A 21,058-nucleotide genomic window follows, 5' to 3' on the forward strand; every position below is an offset into this window, starting at 1 on the left:
AAGTAATTTGCATATTTTAAAAGCTAAATTTTTAAATAAACAAAGCCAGAGAACAAGGTAAGAGCCCTATATAGGGAATAGTCGTCCAATAAGAATTTTAATATGCCCAAAAATGAAAAATGAGTTTTGGGGGGTGACAGAAGCCCTTTAAGGCATTTTAAAAGAGGAATCCAAAGTGGCCTTTGGTACCGAGGTATAAGCCAGTATCAAAGCCCTCTTCAGATTTCTATTTTAAAATGTTTTTAAAGATACAGATTAGAGAAGAGCGAATCAAAGCTGACGAAGTGGAATTCGTTCCTAATTTTAGGAACAATTTGATTCATACTGAAGCCGAATTTCCTCAAGATTCGTCGTCATTTTTTCCTAAAATAGCTGCTGCACTTGTGAGGACATGGAGCAAGTAACTCTGGTAAGGCAGGATTACCCATATTGCCATGCATGCAGCCAATCAGCAGCCAGCCAGCCTTGTGATGTCACAGCCCTATAAATAGCCTCAGCCATTTTGGATTCTGCCATTTTCCACTGTACTTAGTGCAGGGAGAGACATCAGCAGGCGCTAGGGAAAGTGCTCGAAAAAACTTTATTGTGATAAAAAAAACTATTTACAAGTAAAGGGAAAGATTATTCAAGGTGTAGGGAAAGGATAGGGTGGAATCATTCCACAGCATTTATGTTGAACAGGGTTCAGTAGGGGAGGTTACAGCCTGGGTAATAGGAACAATCCTATTACACCCTGCTGCACTGACTGCGGATGCAAATTGCCATGATACAGCTCTGTAATTCCAGCAAACCGTTCTTATTCGGGTGCAAGTGTTATGTGATACAGCCATTAACAGGGTTTATTACAAGGAAATATTTATATTTCTTATTTGCCCTTGTGCGGTGCAGTTATATGTTCTAAAGCATTTTTTGGCTTGTATTAGTGGGAAAAAAGGACTTATTAGCCGTTGTGTGGTGAAGTGCTAAAATTATAGCCCTTTTTGTCACGTACAGATATAGCATCGCTAGCGCTCCCTTCAGAATTGCGGCAGCGCAAAGCGATTTCCAATTCAATTAGCAAATCCGAATTGCGTAAATAGCCATTGAGAAAATTCAGGGTGCAATGTTGGTTTGTGAACACCAGATGGCGCATGGAACTACAGTCAGTTAGTTAGTTCCCGTGCGCTATACAGTAAATATCAAAGTTTCGCTTGTCGATTAACCTTTTAATCTCCTTTCTACTAGCATTCAATTATTTGCTCAGGGGATGAAGTGGTGAGATCGGTTATTTACAGTTTATTTCAGAGCCCCAGTAAAGTACATTTTTCAGTAGTAAAATTTAATATATATATATATGTGTATATACATGTGTGCATATATGTGTATATATGTGTGTGTGTCTGTGTATTTATGCATGTATGCATATATATGTTTGTGCGTGTATATAAATATATGTATATATATATATATTTATATATATATATATATATGTATGTATATATATATATATATATACAGTATATATACATATAACTTGTGATATATTTTTATATTTGCAAAAAATGCATTGCCAGTTATCCACCTACAGGGATTTTGCTGTCTGTGAATTAGAACGCACGCTATCTCTCTACACACTGATGCCCTGCCCTCCCATTCACTGAAAGCCCGTAGACAAAAGGAACTCCCTGTTTGGGGGAAGGGGGGTATTGTCTGCAGATGGCTGAAAGTGCAGGTTATTTTCCTGCTGGAGACCCTTTCACTCCTGGTGCCTTTTCACAGAATATTCTGTATTGAGCGCTCCAGCTATAAAAAGACCTGGCAGTGAAGAATGTAGATTGCCATTTTCTTATCTGACTGGTCCTTATATAAATAAATAAATCAATAAAATATATGTAAATGTATGTAAATAGAAAAAATGCAAAAATAATAATGTAAAAATTAATGCAAGTTTTTCACATATAAAAATATTGGGTTGCTCAACCAGGAGTACTAATGTATAGGTGCACTGCTAAAAGACTCACCCAATCTAGTTGTAAATAAATAAATAGTAGCAGGCAACACTTACAAGTGGAGTACGTGTTTATTAACTAAAATCAGGACAATAGCTAAAATAATGACCAGCAATAAAAAATAGCAATGAATAAAAAATAGCAATACATATAAATTAGTGATAGATCCAGGAGCATACACAAATATATATATATATATATATATTCTCTATTCTCCTATTCTATGCTGCTACAATTATATTAGAATATGGAAGTGAACTGAACTTGTCTTATTCCCCTCTGTGAATTGGAACACTATCTAACTCAGGTGCTTCTACATAAACTATGATATTTATGGGATATTAATTTATTTGTTTGTGTATGCTCCTGGATCTATCACTATTTTAAATTTATTGCTATTTTTTATTCATTGCTATTTTTTATTGCTGGTCATTATTTTAGCAATTTTCCTGATTTTAGTTAAAAACACGTACTCCACATATAAGGCCCCTTTCACACGGGCGAGATTTCCGCGCGGCTGCAATGCGTGAGGTAAACGCATTGCACCCGCACTGAATCCGGACCCATTAATTTCTATGGGGCTGTGCAGATAAGCAGTGATTTTCACGCATCACTTGTGCGTTGCGTGAAAATCGCAGAATGCTCCTCTTTGTGCGTTTTCCAAGCAACGCAGGCCCCATAGAAGTGAGTGGGGTTGCGTGAAAATCGCAAGCATCTGCAAGCAAGTGCGGATGTGGTGCGATTTTCCCTCACGGTTTCTAGGAGACGATCGGGATGGAGACCCAATCATTATTATTTTCCCTTATAACATGGATATAAGGGAAAATAATAGCACTCACCTTAATCCACTTGTTTCCTGTGCACAGGAAAAGGACCTGTGGTGATGTCACTGCGCTCATCACATGGTCCATCACATGATCCATCACCATGGTAACAGATCATGTGATGGACCATGTGATGAGCGCAGTGATGTCATCAAAGGTCCTTTTCCTGTGCACAGCACAGAAGAAGACAGAAGAGAAGACGGGCTGCTCGAACAAGTGGATTAAGGTGAGTTAAATTATTTTTTATTAATTTTTAACCCCTCCAGCCCTATTTTTAACCCCGCTAGCTGTTCACCAGAGTCAGAGCGTCAATCTTGATGAAGTTTTCCATATTTATTTTTATTTATTATTTGTTTTTCTCTGAAGTAGTGGATACAGAGTGTATTTATTAGCTATGTTCCTATAGTGGCTGAATGTTAATACAGTATTTATATTATATATACATTTACATATAGTATAATTAGTGTAATATTGTATAATTATTTATTCCATTATCCATATGAGGTATGGTGATTTAGATATAGTTTATTGTACAGTATAATGGACATGTATAGAGATAGATAGATAGATAGATAGATAGATAGATAGATAGATATAAAGATAGATAACCTCTGTATTAAAAAATTATTATACAATATTACACTAATTATACTATATGTAAGTTTATATATAATATAAATATATAAAATATATTTATATACAATAAATCAATTTAGCAGCAACGCTGCCTGTAAACTTTTGGTGTATTTTAAAACTTACCCAGCGCTGCAGCTTTATTGATTTATTTATTTTTGTTTTTCATGTAACAATATTATTTGTTTTAATGGTGTCAGTGTTAACATCATAATTCATATTAGGTTTCCATTGCGCAATTGTGGAGAAAGAGATCCAACAGTAAGAATAGCAAGAATAGGTGTGGGAATTGTCCTGGCAGAAGGGAGGGGGGGTGTCGTCAAGGAGGAAATGATCAAAAGGCTTTGCTAAATAAAAATGTATCCATACTGTACATGTTGTTTTTCGATACTGTATTAACATTCAGCCACTATAGGAACATAGCTAATAAATACACTCTGTATCAACTACATTATATATCTGTATACTGTACACTGCTCCATTACATATCTGTATACAACACTTTACATGTACAACACATTATACACTGTGTACAACACATTATATATCTGTACACACCGCTCTATTATATATCTGTATGCAGTAGACCGCAAAAAATCCGGTACAATGTATCACCAGGTGTTATCCAAATCGAATCCACTTGTATCACAAATCTAAAGACATAATGGAGCGGTGTATACAGATATATTATAGAGCTGCATATGCAAATATATAGTCTAATATTCTCGATGTACTGAATCATAATTGTGATCGATACATAAATATATGTACAGTTAGTCCATTGTACAGTAGTTTATTATTTTTTATTTATTTTTAACCCCTCCAGCCCTATTTTTAACCCCTCCAGCCCCTCCTTGCCTATGTGAAAGGGGCCTTAGATCCTAATGTAGCCATACTGAGAGTGGGGGGTAGGGTGTAAAGTAACACCATATACAGTAATATATATTTGTACTGTACATATTTATGTAATTTAATTAGGCGATTAGGCTATCTTTCTATGCTTATTTTATTTTATTTTTTTAAAATTTTTAATCATTAGGAGTATGTTATCTCACAGTGCTATTTGTGAAATAAACTTAGATGCAAGACCAGCAGAAGGTGTGCACACCAAAAAGTTTTACTTTTAGATCGATAAATTGATAGATAGCTTAATAATATCATACTTGGTTTGGATTGCACCAGTATGATATTAATAAGCGCTATAGTTGGGTTATATTACTGCCTGTGTAATTTTAACATATTCTTATATGTACTGAACATATTTTTTACAGGACAGGGGTACAGGACAGTACAGTCAGGTGCAGTGGGGCACAGGACAGTACAGTCGGGTGCAGTGGGGTACAGGACCATTTTTTTTGTTATGATTTAATGTTGAGGTGCCATCGCCCGGCTCCTGTATAGTGTCGGGATGACTACGGGCTGTATCAGGAGCCGGATAGCGATATTAACTTTAACTCAACACCGCCATCTACTGGCATTGGTGTGTATTGATAGACTGGAGGAGATAAAATCGCGTTTAGTTAGTAACGAATTGCGAAATAATGGAGCGGTAGCGATGACACATCTGTATTAGTGGCAAAAGTAAAATATATTTGCCATTCAATGGTGCAGTTATATGTTCTAAAGCCTTTTGTGGCGTGTATTAGTGTAAAAAGAAAAAATATATTTGCCATTTAGCGGTGCAGTTATATCTTCTAAAGCCTTTTGTGGCATGTATTTGTGGCAAAATAAAAAAATATTTGCCATTCAGCTGTGCAGTTATATGTTCTAAAGCCTTTTGTGGCGTGTATTAGTGGAAAAAGAAAAGTATATTAGCCTTTCAGCAGTGCAGTTTTCTGTTCTAAAGCCTTTTCAGGCGTGTATTTGTGGCAAAATAAAAAATATATTTGCCCTTCAGCTGTGCAGTTATATGTTCTAAAGCCTTTTGTGGCGTGTATTAGTAGAAAAATAAAAAATATATTTGCCGTTCATCGGTGCAGTTATATGTTCTAAAGCCTTTTGTGGTGTGTATTTATGGCAAAAAAGAAACATATTTGCTTATTAGCCATTGTGTGGTAAAGTCAGAAAATTGCAGCCCTTTTTGGTGTGTTTTAATGGCAAAAAAATATTTGTCGTTGAGCGGTGAAGTTCCATTGTACTACCGCCATTTACAGGGTGTAGTAATTGGATAGATACATACGTCCTATTTTCTGTTTTGCGCTGAATTGTGATTGTTATATTTTTTCGGGGGGGATGTATTTATAGGAAAAAGAACCTTCTTATTAGCTGGTCCGCAGTGAACCGACATTGTTATACTGCCATTGTTGTTAAGTATTAATGGGAAAAAAAGGTATGTGTTATTAGCCGTTGTGCTGTGAATTGACATTGTTATAAAGACATTGTCGCGCTGTATTAAAAGCAAAAATAAGTATGTGTTATTAGCCATTCTGCGGTAAATTGCCATTGTCATTCAGTGGTAAAATTTGTTTGTGAAACATCTTTTCTTGGGAAAATTGATGGGAGATTGTAGACTTCCTTTTGCTGTATGGACCGAATTACGTAGATAAGCCATTCGTTGGGGATTTTTTTTTGTGAACAGCCTTTTTTGGGAAAATTGATAGGTGATTTTAGACCTCTTTTTGCTGTACGGACCGAATTATGTAGATTAGCCATTCGTTGGGGAGTTTTATTTGTGAAACAGCCTTTTTTGGGAAAATTGATGGGTGATTGTTGACCTCTATTTGCTGTACGGACCGAATGACATCGATTAGCCATTCATTGGGGAATTTTTTTTGTGAAACAGCCTTTTTTGGGAAAATGTAGACCTCTTTTTGCTGTATGGACCGAATTACATTGATTAGCCATTCGTTGGGGAATTTTTTTGTGAAGCAGCATATTTTTGTGAAAATTGATAAGTGATTGTAGACCTTTTTTTGCTGTACGGACAGAACTACGTCAATTAGACATTCATTGGGGAATTTTTTTGTGAAACAGCTTTTTTGGGGAAAATTGATGGGTGATTGGAGACTTACTTTTGTTGTACAGACCAAATTACGTTTATTTAGACCTTCATTAGGGAATTATTTTTGTGAAACAGATTTTTTTAGGAAAATTGATCGGTGATTGGAGACTTTCTTCTGTATGGACCGAATTATGTCAATTAGCCATTCAGTGGTGAATTTTTTTTGTGAAACAGCTTATTTGTGAAAATTGGTATATATATGTCCTTTATGGCACACTGGGTAAATGTGGTGCCTGCCCAGCCACACCAGCAACTTGGTGACGCGGATTCTGCCTCCATGTTCTCACACCGTTGGTCCTGCGACAATGTTCCCCTCTACCTCCTCATTCTCTACCATGTCCTCAGCCTTTACTGCAGGGACAATTGAATACTGATGGATTACTGACCAAATGCTGACCGAATGAAGGCGGATGCTCAACAGACAGAATCCGTTTTTTGGGGGTTATTGTTCTGACTGATCAGAGGAAGGGCAAAATAATCTGTGACATCAACACAAACTTACTGCTGACACCCTCTCTACTCTGTCGGGGGGCTCTACATGTATAAGCATTTAATAGAACAGGTTCTGTAGACATCTATGTGGAATCAGCTGGCAACGGTGTAAAAGGAGTGCGCTTGTTCTTGGCGCGAACATCGACCTGTAAGGCTGAGTTCATACTTGAGTTATTTGGTCAGTTTTGGCCCCATGACTGCCCAAATTCTGTGAAACTCGCACCATTTAGCAAGCAAGTTCAGTCAGTTTTGTCTGGGATTGCGTTCAGTTGTTTAGTTTTCTCCGCGCGCGTGCAATGCATTTTGATGCGTTTTTTCAAGCGCGTGATAAAAAACGGAAGGTTTACAAACAACATTTCTTAGCAACCATCAGTGAAAAATGCATTGCATCCCCACTTGCTTCCAGTTGTAATGCGTTTTTCACTGAAACCCCATTCACTTCTATGTGGCCAGGGCTGCGTGAAAAACGCAGAATATAGAACATGCTGCATTTTTCACGCATCGCAGAAATTATGCGTGAAAAAAATCGCTCATGTACACAGACCCATTAAAATGAATGGGTCAGGATTCAGTGCGGGTGCTATGCATTCACGTCACGCATTGCACCCGCACGGAAAACTCGCTCATGTGAAAGGGGCCTAAGAGTTCAGATTCTTTCATTAAAAAGTAAAAAACGTAACTGACCAAAACATAAATCTAATATTTATAATTTTGTGTATTTCTAACTGAGATACTGACAGGGAACACATTTCAATTTATTTCAATACATCCCACATATTTAGGCTATGCAATAGATATTGAAATGAACCAAGCTGCCGTGAATATGAAATCATATAAACATTTGTTGAGGTGAAAGACAGAAGCGAATGCTGAGATAAATGCTTTCATCGTAGGGTTGTATAGGTTTTCTTCCCTTGTCAATCAATTCATTATAGAACTGACAGTTTGCACTTAGGCTGGGAATTAGGTGTGTGGATAGGGTCTGGTAAACCTAATTGTTGATAAATCAAAGAAAATTCCCCAGCATGATGGAAATGAGAAAAAGTAACTGCATGCACAATGTTTTGTTTTCCATCTATCGACCTTAATTCCTAGGTAGGTGACTGACAGATAAGTCCAGGTTTTAACTATCTATTTTTTTGTTTTTATTCTTTTTTTATTTTTTTGGAAGACAGTTTAACTTTTTTTCCAATTTTAAAGAAATGGGGAATGTTGTCTACTTTCCCTGACAAAGAAAATATTTATCTTATAGATATTGTGAAGGTCACATTGCCATTAAAATACTGAGATCAATTTCACTGAGAATCACAATTTGAGATGAGAGAATCGAATTTGAATTTGATCCGAATTTAAGGATAAATTAGATTTGCCTCAAAGCCAAATTTCCTCATGCTTCGTGTCAGCGAATCGATTTAACCTGAAATATTGTAAAAAAACCTCCTCCACTTGCTCGCGACGGGCTGCCAGACTCCATCTTGATTGAAGATCTCGGCCAAAATCCCATGCGTGTGGACATATGACGTCACTAGGCCGGCCTAGATTTCACTCCAGATCTTAAAGTAAGATGGCGACAGCTGGCCCGTCGTGAGCAAATGGAGGCGGGTAAGTTTGATTTTAAAAATTATGTTAATTTCCCACAGTTTTTACACTCAGATGCCGCGATCATGTATGAACACGGCATCTGAGGGGTACAATGACGGGGGTGTCACTATCGCTGCTCCCTGTCATTGCACCTGCTACTTAGAAAAATATGCACTTCATGACGAAATTATTCATCAGGAAGCAAATTTTTTTGTAGAATTCTGCAAATCAGCCGAATCAAACTCTTAATAAATTCGCTCATCTCTAATCATAATGTACAAGTACATAAACTTACCACAAAATCTGATTTGCTCTTATTGCGATAAGCAAGTGCAGTATAAAACCTCACAGTGACAGTGGTCCATGCATTGTTACACCCTATTAATTATTAACTAAGCATTGCCCATATCACGGTACAGAATTGTCCACTACTTCAGCCTTTGATTCCATTATATGGGGGTGTAGCTCATAATTTCAATTCAATTTCTCAAAAACACAAAATATGAACGGCAAATTCTATAAGATCCCAATTAACCTTTTTGAGTTTTAATAGAAACTCGAGTACCTGGAGGAAACTGAAACCCAGGTCCCCAGTGCTGCAAAGCAACAATGCTGGGGGCGCCAGGAGGAATCGAGGCAAAATGCACGTCAGGGTTTCTCACCCCCTGAACTCTGGGTCTATATTTATCATGCCTGCCCTATTGTTGTATTAGCATGCATATACTAACATTATGGATGGTTTTTCTAGCACCAGATAATTTGCAACAATTACTATACTTCATGATGGGCCTAAAAGGTGTAGATATTGCTCTGATACAGGCATTATTGTTAGTTAGTCAGTGATGTAGGTGACAACTTATACATGTCCTATTCTTTATGTTGAGGAATTGCATGATAATTTGTCACCCCTGTATTTGGAGGTGTGTGATAGAAGAAGATAAAGTATGATACTTTAAATGTGTTCTATGCCTTAAAAATTTAACTCGGTAGATTGATGAAGGTTAAGGATTTAAATGCCTTCTTTTTGTCATTTATTGCTTTCTTTACAGTTTTATTTAACCACATTGGTTTTTTCTTGTTTCTTAACCTTTTATTCCCATAAGGTATGTACCTCTCACAATTAGATTTTAGGATGCTTTTAAAAATATCTCATTTTGTGGCTGTATTTTTATTTTTGAGGACTTTGTTTCAGTTAGTTAGGCCTATGGCCTCTCTTAGTTGGCTAAATTTAGCTTTTTTGAAGTTTGGTATTTTTGTTCTTCCCTGAAGAAACACTCTTTTGAATGACAATTGGAAGGTTATTACTTTATGGTCACTGTTTCCCAGGTGTCCCCCAACCTGCACATGTGTTGTTCTGTCAGGTCTGTTGGTTAATACTAAGTCCAGTAACGGCTGTCCCTCTAGTCGGGCCCTGAACCAGTTGGGAAAGGTAATTGTCTTTGGTTATTGCCCAGAACTTGTTTCCTTTATGATATGTACAGATTTCAGTTCCCCAGTCTATATCTGGGTAGTTGAAGTCATAATAAGTCATAGTAGCAACCTTATTATGTTGTGCCGCCTCATCTATCTCGTTTAGTAGTATATTTTCTGTGGACTCTGGTATACTAGGTGGTTTATAATAAACTCATAGTATTTTATTATTGTTTTTAACTGTATGTATTTCTACCCATAGTGCCTCCACATGTTCAATTGCCTCACTTTTATCTTCTCGGACTGTGGGCTTTAGACAGGACATTATATAAAGGCAGACCCCTCCCTCTCTCTGGTTTTGGCAATCCTTTCTAAACAGACTATAACTCTGTACATTAACTGCCCAGTCATAGCTATCATATATATATATATATATATTTATATTTATATAGAATTTTTTATTTTTTTTGCCAGTAATACACTGAAAACAGGGCTTCACAATGTATCACTGCACCACAGAACATCAATTAGGCCCAAATTTTGTTCTACTTTTACACAACAGGCTTTTCAACAGAGAAGTACAACGCTGGATCGCGGATATACTTTTATTTCACCACTAATACACTGAAAACAGGGCTTCTGAATATATCCAAACTGCAAAAAATGGCGTGGTGTCAAAAGGCAGGATGTGCTCAACCCCATATACAGTTGTGCATCTATACCCAGGGGAGCACCACTGAGCGGCAAATATTTTTTTTCTTTTTCCACTAATAAATGCAAAAAAGGGCTTTAAAACAGATAACTGCACCGCTGAGCGGCAAATATATTTTTCTTTTTAACACTAATACATGTAAAAAAGGGCTTTAAAACAGATAACTGCACTGCTGAGCGGCAAAGATATTTTTTCTTTTTCCACTAATACACGCAAAAAAGGGCTTTAAAACAGATAACTGCACCGCTGAGCGGCAAATATATTTTACTTTTGCCACTAATACACAACAAAAAGGACTGTAATTTTCGCCCTTCACCACACATCGGCTAATAAGCTTCTTTTCCCACCAATACAAGCCAAAAAATGCTTTATAAAATATAACTGCACCGCACAAGGGTAAATAAAACATATAAATATTTCCTTGTAATAAACCCTATTAATGCCTGTATCAAACAGCACTTGCACCCTAATAGGACAGGTTTGCTGGAATTACAGAGCTGTATAATGGCAATTTGGATCCCCAGTCAGTGCAGCAAGGTGTAATCGGATTGTTCCTATTACCCATGCTGTCACCTCCCTGACTGAACCCTGTTCAACACAGATGCTGGTGGAATGATTCCTCCCTATCTTTTCCCTACACCTTGAGTAATCTTTCCCTGCACTTGTAAATAGTTTTTTTTTCTCACCACAATCAAGTCTTTCCTATCACTGTCCCTAGCACCTGCAGACACAACTCTCCCTGCACTAAGCACGCTGGTGAACGGCAGAATTTAAGATGGCCACCGTATTTATAGGACTATGACATCACAGGGCTGGCTGCTGATTGGTTGCTTACATGTCAATATGGGTGATTCCACCTTCCCAGAGTTCCTTGCCCCATGGCCTCACATGTGTAGCAGCCATTTTAGGGAAAAAGTAGATTCGTTACCACGAAGCGCAAGGAAATTAGCATTTGGTGCAAATCAAATTTTTTTAAAATTCAGAACGAATTCCACTTTGTCAGTTTCGATTCGCTCATCTCTAATGATGACTATTGTAGGCTAGACAATGTTCCTCTGGATTTCTGGGTAAAATATATGCAAATTATTATTTCTAACATCTGCCGGCATCAGATAGGTTTAGGAAAGCTAATTTAAATATCTTTCCCAGAAACCCAGAGGGGCATCACCTGGTCTACAATACTGCACACACACACCCACTCGGCATATCAGGCACATTGGCTGGCCTACAATACTGCCCACATGTCTTTGGCATAGTAGGGGCATTGTCTGTCCTACAATACTGTGTATGTGGCATACCATGGGCTCTCCATAATGACAAAGAGTACCACTTAGACAATGCATCTCTCTCCCTCCCCCCAGTTTGCACCAAATCCGGAATCAGTTTGCTTATCCTTTTCAAGCTTAATAAAAAATAAAAATAAAACACTAATATAGCACATCAGAACAAAAAGAATTGGAGCCACAAAGACAATAAACATAAAAATGACCAATGACCATTTCAGGGGTTCTAATTGGACAGTAGAACATAAGTGGGCCAGGGAAGGGATACTTTCCCTATTTTGCACTAGCTACCCCTAACCACAGGGAATCACCCTTATAGTGGGTGAACCCAGCACAGAAGCCTACCCCAAGATGCCCTAACAGACCCTTTACTGTCTCAACGCTTTTTAATCAGTGGACATATAGAGGATAACAACAACAAAAACACTTAAATATGCTGTATCAGATACTCTCCACCGGACCAACCATTCTGAAGATAAAAATCTAATGCAGTGATAAAGGTCATAGATGATACTATTTGTTACAAAGAAGATTGTATGAAGGCGCTACCTACATAGACAAGGTACCCTGAATGTGCATACAGGTAACTATCTATCAATTAATATCACACAGAGATCAGCATGAGTCAAAGCCAGTTGGACAGTTTGTTAATCCAAGTGAGTCAATGGGCAGAACAATCTCATTCTCAGTCCAGCATGTGTAGTTGAATGTGGTGGATGAGCTCAGCCGGTGAAGGGACTGCCTGCAGTCCCTGCAGTTTAAATAGATGCAAGCAAATTTTTGGCATCTGACATCATCGTCACTTGATTCAGTCACATAATTTATACATTTATATAGAGATGAGTGAAGTTTTGAAAAATTTGATTCTAACAATTCGCCTAAGTCCTTTTAAGAAATTAGATTAATTCGTCATGAATCACGATAAATCTGGTATGCTCAGGCCACTCTTCCGCATCCAATTTCAGTGTGAAGACTTGGAACTTAAACTGCAGGGACAGTGTAGGGAGAGTGCAGGGAAAGAGTATTGCCATGTGCATTATATTCTAGTGCACCCATATTCATAGTTAATCTGTTCTGTAGGTACTGTGCCATCAGAATTACAGGCAGTTGAAATTTATCACCGTCTATATCACTGTGTAGGTCACCAAGATTTATAGCTAATCCCTTCTATTAGCTTTATAATTATTGTGTGAAAGTAATACAAGTCAATAAAAGCAGAGTTAAGTGCAGTGCCTTAAGATTCAAGTAGTTACCCCATGACAGATTGGGGATGGTGGCAGCAATGTCAGCAGTTGGGGCCCCATGACAGAGTGGGGACGGTGGTGGCAGCAGTAGCAGTCACAGTAAGTGTGACAAAAGTGGCCACATGACAAAGTGGGGGGGCAGCAGCAGTGGCTGTGACATCACAGGGGATGGCTATCTGCTGATTGGCTGGCTGCATGGCATTATGGGTCATATTGTGTTCCCGGTCTTCTTTCACTTTGTAATATATGTAGCCGCCATTTTAGGAAAAAAATGATTACTTACCAGGAAGCGCGTGAAAATTAGCATTTGTGGCAAATTTTATTTTTCCTGAAATTCGGATCCAATTCAATTAATTTCACTTCAATTTGTTCAACACTACATTTAAACCTCTGCTATTTCTGAATGAAAGGGATTCTTCAAAAATTATTTAAAGTGGCAATCAGCAGCCTGTTCCAGAATGTGAGCAAGGCTGATTGCCTCCACTTGCAAAGCTGTCTAGAGGCATAAGGAGGTGAGGAGAAACCCTTTAAGCCCCCATACACAATTATCAGTGACTCACAGTTATTGATATATTCACAAGAAATGACACCTCTCCCATGTACAACCAAAGTCAGAAAAAGCAGACTTAAAATACGTGTATATCATTTCCAAGTTCAATTGACAATGTTTCCCCATAAAATTATAGATCTGCCAAGCTCCTTCTGCTCTATAACATGCTGCCTAGAGACTGCACAGCATTTCATGGCAATAGGTTTTCTTTAATGAAAATAAGGAGGAGTACACATTATGTTTCCACAAATAAATATTTCAGAGAAAGCAGATCTGAAGAATAATAGAATAGACTGAAATTACCCCCAATAATATTACAACACTTATCTGTAAAAAATAAAATAATAATAATAATATATATATATATATATATATATATATATATACACTCACCTAAAGAATTATTAGGAACACCTGTTCTATTTCTCATTAATGCAATTATCTAGTCAACCAATCACATGGCAGTTGCTTCAATGCATTTAGGGGTGTGGTCCTGGTCAAGACAATCTCCTGAACTCCAAACTGAATGTCAGAATGGGAAAGAAAGGTGATTTAAGCAATTTTGAGCGTGGCATGGTTGTTGGTGCCAGACGGGCTGGTCTGAGTATTTCACAATCTGCTCAGTTACTGGGATTTTCACGCACAACCATTTCTAGGGTTTACAAAGAATGGTGTGAAAAGGTAAAAACATCCAGTATGCGGCAGTCCTGTGGGTAAAAATGCCTTGTGGATGCTAGAGGTCAGAGGAGAATTGGCCGACTGATTCAAGCTGATAGAAGAGCAACGTTGACTGAAATAACCACTCGTTACAACCGAGGTATGGAGCAAAGCATTTGTGAAGCCACAACACGCACAACCTTGAGGCGGATGTGCTACAACAGCAGAAGTCTCCACCGGGTACCACTCATCTCCACTACAAATAGGAAAAAGAGGCTACAATTTGCACGAGCTCACCAAAATTGGACTGTTGAAGACTGGAAAAATGTTGCCTGGTCTGATGAGTCTCGATTTCTGTTGAGACATTCAAATGGTAGAGTCCGAATTTGGCGTAAACAGAATGAGAACATGTATCCATCCTCTGATGGCTACTTCCAGCAGGATAATGCACCATGCTATCCTATCAATATGGGCCAACATTTCTAAAGAATGCTATCAGCACCTTGTTAAATCAATGCCATGTAGAATTAAGGCAGTTCTGAAGGCAAAAGTGGGTCCAACACCGTATTAGTATGGTGTTCCTAATAATTCTTTAGGTGAGTGTATATATATACACTGCTCAAAAAAATAAAGGGAACACTTAAACAACACAATGTAACTCCAAGTCAATCACACTTCTGTGAAATCAAACTGTCCACTTAGGAAGCAACACTGAGTGACAATCAATTTCACATGCTGTTGTGCAAATGGGATAGACAACAGGTGGAAATTATAGGCAATTAGCAAGACATCCCCAATAAAGGAGTGGTTCTGCAAAAAATGGAAATCTAATTTTTCAACCCATGGAGGTCTGGATTTGGAGTCACACTCAAAATTAAAGTGGAAAAACACACTACAGGCTGATCCAACTTTGATGTAATATCCTTAAAACAAGTCAAAATGAGGCTCAGTAGTGTGTGTGGCCTCCACGTGCCTGTATGACCTCCCTACAACGCCTGTGCATGCTCCTGATGATGTGGCGGGCGGTCTCCTGAGGGATCTCCACCCAGACCTGGACTAAAGCATCTGCCAACTCCTGGAGAGTCTGTGGTGCAACGTGACATTGGTGGATAGAGCGAGACATGATGTCCCAGATGTGCTCAATTGGATTCAGGTCTGGGGAACGGGTGTGCCAGTCCATAGCATCAATGCCTTCGTCTTCCAGGAACTGCTGACACACTCCAGCCACATGAGGTCTAGCATTGTCTTGCATTAGGAGGAACCCAGGGCCAACCGCACCAACATATGGTCTCACAAGGGATCTGAGGATATATATAAATATATATTTAGAGAGAGAGAGAGAGAGAGAGAGAGAGAGTATATATAGCAAATTTAGATGAACAAATGATGAACAAATGGTCTTTCTTATTCAGTCTAATTATATTGTACTTTGACAATGTATAAAATACAGATCATATAGTGCAAGTTTCTTGCTAATGTCTAAATAATAATGCACTGTCAAATTTTCTGTAGACCTTTGTAAAAATCGCTACTTGACAGGCAAAATCTTTCATGATTTCTTTCTACTTCCCACTGTTAAATGGCCTTTTTAAGAATCTATTATTAAAGTTTGGTAATGTTTTATGTATTTTAAATGTTTCCCTCTGACAAATTAAGTTGTACAAAATTGCTGGTGATCCATCTTCATAAACTGACTTTGTTCTTACATCAAATCTTTAATGTCTTTAAAGGGTGTGACCACATTAAAAGATTCCAAGCTAAACCGGCACACATACTGTATATGATTATTGTGGCAAATTATTTACGTCTATGCCTATTTAGCCTGGATCTCTTTTAAAAAGGACAGTTTTTTTAACCATTAAGCACATCATGATATACAGTTATGTCATGGTGATCTGTAAGGAGTATGGAGTGGGCTCCCATGCCAAAATCACTCCATACATCGCGGTGGTCGACTGTGTAATACAGCTAGCATCCAGCCTCAATGATGATGTCAGTTCCGGTCATTTGACTCCTCAGATGTCCTGGTCAATTGTGCACCTGAGGTGGTTTTCCCAGGGATCGTTGCACTTCCAGGGCCCCAACGAGATCAGGGAGGCCACACTGAGATCAGGGAGATCAGGGAGGCCATTCATTTTCTGTGGCAGGGGCCTTGCTAGGGTTTGAAGACATCCGTGGCACGAGCCCGCGTGAAGCCACGCCCCCACCCCATGAAGCCACGCCATTATCGCCACCGGGGGGGCCTTCACAGTAGTTATTATCCCCTTTCAGCAATCCCCCCTTCGGTGAATGGGGGACTGCTAAAAGGGGTTAATAACTACAGTGAAGGGCCTAGCCATCTGGGCAACCCCACAGATCATCCTAACCTATGGTTTTAAAATTAAGCATACCCCCCAACTATAAACTAATCACAGAAGTTGGAACCCATCAACCCCCCTTGTACTTGTTCCGCTACTTGCAGGCTGCACGGGCATGAGTTCAGAACTTCAGTCACTTCGGTCTGCAATTCTGTTCTGCGGGCGCGTGATCCCGCGAGACCCATGACCTCCTGCGGCGGGTCTCGTGGGATCACGTGCCGCAGAACAGAATTGCGTACCGAAGTGACTGAAGTTCTGAACTCATGCCCGCACAGCCTGCAAGTAGCGGAACAAGTACAAGGGGGGTTGGGGGATGATCTGTGGGATTGCCCAGGCGGCTAGGAATAGCCTAATAAAAAATAAATAAAAAATCCCGACAGCATAAACATTCGGGGCACTGGACAAAAAATCAGGGGCTCCAGCCCCGAATGTTTTGACCTAACGATGCCCCTGCTCTGTGGTAGCCTTGAGAGTCAGGAAAGCTCACAACAACCACAGTAATACATTAATGTGCTGTGCATTCCAAAATGTCAGGACTAGTAAAATCTAAAAACATTTTTCTGTTGTGGTGAACACTGGAATAAAAATTTAATAAAAATACACGAACAAAAGTGATCATTGAACAAAACTCATCATGAAGTCATATATACCCCAAAATTGTCCCCTTTTATCCCTGTAAAATGTACCTTCTACAAAGCCTGCGTTTATATTCAATCATTGTGGGGCACAGCGGTTATCTCACATGGCAGCGCGTCGGCACTTTGAGCAGCCGTATTACGGCCATCCTAGCGCCGGATTTGCTGCCACACACCACTAGTGTGGCAGCCTTTGTTGCTACCTTCAGCGCTGTATACTCCTGATGACTCTACATTAAGAAACGCATCGAGTATGACGCCTGTTAGTGAAGGTGACAGTTAGTTTCCAATGCTAGGTAGTTGAGGGTGATTTAGCATATTGGCTACAGTGTTGAGGCTTTATTTCATTTATTAGCCTCATTGTAGCTGGTGCACTGCGTGCTGTGAATAGGGGCTTTTTGCTTACTTGCTTCAGCCCCATTTTTTTCACCCAGCGGCACCCTTTTTTCACCCCATCTGGTTGGTATCCTATTATCCAGGCTGTGATTCCTAAATATAGGGGTTGTAATCACACCCCTCAGGTATTTCACTGGTTTAAGCCTTTTTGGATGATATGTACACACCAATGTATGTTTGTACCCTCTGGGAGCAGTAACCTGAGAGTCGATCTATTACATCTGCGGTCTCAGGTGTTTACCCAAGATATATTTGGTTATTATCCTCTGTGCAGACCATCTCCCCTCCAGTGGCTACAATTTTATATTTAACCTTTTGTCTGCAGATTAGTGACCCTTTCCCCAAGTACTGTTCTTAGATTATCATAATAAAGTTATTTTATAGCATTTCCCTCACCTCAGTGATCTATAATTATATACGGACGTCTACCTCTTGTATATTCATTACTTCAGTGAATCCTCTGCTGTTTGAAACACTGCACATGCGAGTGGGCGCCATGTTTGCCTATAGCTCCTGGTAGAGAAAGGGTTAAATGAAAATTTTGCACATTTACCTGAACTTCTTTATGCCATGAGTCCATCTAACATTTCTACAAATGTTCACGGTTGGTACTGTTTTTATTTACCTGAACTTCTTTATGTCATGAGACCGTCTAATACTTTTCTATTCTACTTCAAAATTTTGAATATTTCTTTCTCCTTTTTAGGAAACAGAGGATGCTCTAGCAGCTAAAAGGCCACATGTGGAAGGTATATTGTCTAAGGGGCGCCAACTTCAAGCTGAGAAATCCATGCCCTATCCTTTAAAGGTAACTATCGAACCTGTGTGTGATCTTATTTCTCTAAATAATCTCATGTAGGGTTAACATTTGTAGCCAATACAAAGGAAATATTTCCTTTGAAATTCTTTGGATATCTAACTCTCGTAATTCTTTTCAGTCAATAGTCTTGTTTTAAATATATATCTGCAAAAATAAAGGGGCTCTGGCATTCTGTAATTGCAGTGATTAACAAAGAAGTACTATATTCTTGTTAATGTAGCCATTCCTGGTACCGCAGCCAAGCCCTAGTCACTTGATACAGACATAGATATATGAACATAGTTGGTATTGTTTTCAATACACTATTAATGTTAAAATCCTAGAAACACCTTAATAATAATATCCACTGCCTGTCTTTAATTATTAAATGTGGGCCAGATTCCAAAAAGCAGCTGTTGATCTTATCTACATCTTCTCTAGTGCACTTTCTGTCCGGTACCAACTGCTAGGTCTCGAGTCTGGCAGTCCCACCTAAATTTTGTAATGCATTATTTCCATTACCTACATAAAAACTGTTGTCTCTAAGAAACAGCTGCATGTAAAGAAATCTTGTCTCCATGAAATGCAATGCATCTGTAGGTAGCAGGTTATAGAGCAAGAGGAGCTGTGCAGATTTATACAAAGTTTTGTGGGAAAAGATTCAGCAAAACTCATAATTTATACATTGAAGTGTCTGCTTTTTCTGTGCTCAGTTGTACATAGGGGCTGCTTATCAATGACTGACAGCTATGTGTGTATACACACACATAGAATGCAATCAATCATTGCTAAAACACAAATGGGTCGCCCTGAGCTCGGAAACAGGAGAGATTCAAATTTATAAAATTGCAAGTTTTATTGAATCTCTTCCCACAAAGCTTTATATCAATCTGCTCAGCTCCCCCTGCTCTATATTATGCAGCCTGCAGATTGCACTGCATTTCGTGGTAACAGTTTTTCTTTAACATTAAGCAGGCTTGAATGAGCATAGAAAAAAATTATATTACACCTTAGGCCCCTTTCACACAGGTGAGTATTCCGCGCGGATGCGATGCGTGAGGTGAACGCATTGCACCCGCACTGAATACTGACCCATTCATTTCTATGGGGCTGTTCACATGAGCGGTGATTTTCATGCATCACTTGTGCGTTGCGTGAAAATCGCATCATGCTCTATATTCTGCGTTTTTCACGCAACGCAGGCCCCATAGAAGTGAATGGGGTTGCGTGAAAATCGCAAGCATCCGCAAGCAAGTGCATGGTTGCTAGGTGACAGTCTATTCACTGTATTATTTTCCCTTATAATATGGTTATAAGGGAAAATAATAGCATTCTGAATACAGAATGCATAGTACAATAGCGCTGCAGGGGTTAAAAAAAATAACAATAAATTAACTCACCTTCTCCTCTTGTTCACGTAGTTCCCGGTCTCTTCTTTACTTCTTTAATGATGAGCTGTGGGCTAAAGGACCTTTGGTGACGTCAGATCACATGCTCCAATCACATGGTCCATCACCATGGTGATGGACCATGTGATTGGAGCATGTGATCTGACGTCACCAAAGGTCCTTTAGCCCACAGCTCATCATTAAAGAAGTAAAGAAGAGACCAGGAACTACGTGAACAAGAGGACAAGGTGAGTTAATTTATTGTTATTTTTTTAACCCTCAATTGATCACCTACTAAGCATTCTGTATTCAGAATGCTATTATTTTCCCTTATAACCATGTTATAAGGGAAAATAATAACATCTACACAACACCTAACCCAAGCCCGAACTTCTGTGAAGAATTTCGGGTTTGGGTACCAAACATGCGTGATTTTTCTCACGCGAGTGCAAAACGCATTACAATGTTTTTGCACTCGCGCGGAAAAATCGTGGGTGTTCCCACAAAGCACCCGCACATTTTCCCGCAACGCCCGTGTAAAAGAGGCCTTACTGTTAACGGCTGCAAGGCATCTGGAATGGAAACAAAAGTCTGGTTATTATTTGTTTCGTCGAGCATTTCAGTAAAGGGCAGCTTTAAATTACAACTCAAGTTCTAATTTGGTTTAGTTTATAATTGCAATGTTCATAATATTATTTTTACCTTGTCAACTTTGCAAATGCAGATTCACTGACTTTAGGCTATATTCCTATTTATTCCCTGGCAAAAACACTATTGTATCTTATTTTTTATTTTTTTTTGCTTATTGTGCCAGTGCAGATGGGTAGTTATTATAGATATAAAACACAAAGATTGTAATCATTGGCTTTATCACATTTTTTATCGCCATTCTATTCACTGAGTTAAAAAAAAACAACTAAGCATGGCTGTCAGAATACTATCATTTCTTTAACCCTTTAATGGCCCAGCCAATTTCTGTTTTTCTTTCCCATTTATTTCCTCCCTACCTTCCAAGAAATGTAACTTTTTACATTTTTGTTTCATATTCAATCAGGGCTTGATTTTTGTGGGGCAAGCTGTAAGTTTTGATAGCACAATTTATGTTACC

At 38.8% G+C, this 21,058-nt stretch overlaps 1 protein-coding gene across 1 annotated transcript in view; it reads left to right on the forward strand.

Moving 5' to 3' along the window:
• The window catches only part of DMD (dystrophin), a 3,443,536-nt gene that overhangs the window by 2,374,801 nt on the left and 1,047,677 nt on the right, over positions 1-21,058 (forward strand). The window contains 1 exon segment of the mRNA XM_040424996.1: positions 18,470-18,571. Coding sequence (XP_040280930.1) covers positions 18,470-18,571 — 102 coding nt within the window.

The sequence above is a fragment of the Bufo bufo genome, chromosome 3, assembly GCF_905171765.1.
Source record: "Bufo bufo chromosome 3, aBufBuf1.1, whole genome shotgun sequence".
NCBI lineage: Eukaryota > Metazoa > Chordata > Amphibia > Anura > Bufonidae > Bufo > Bufo bufo.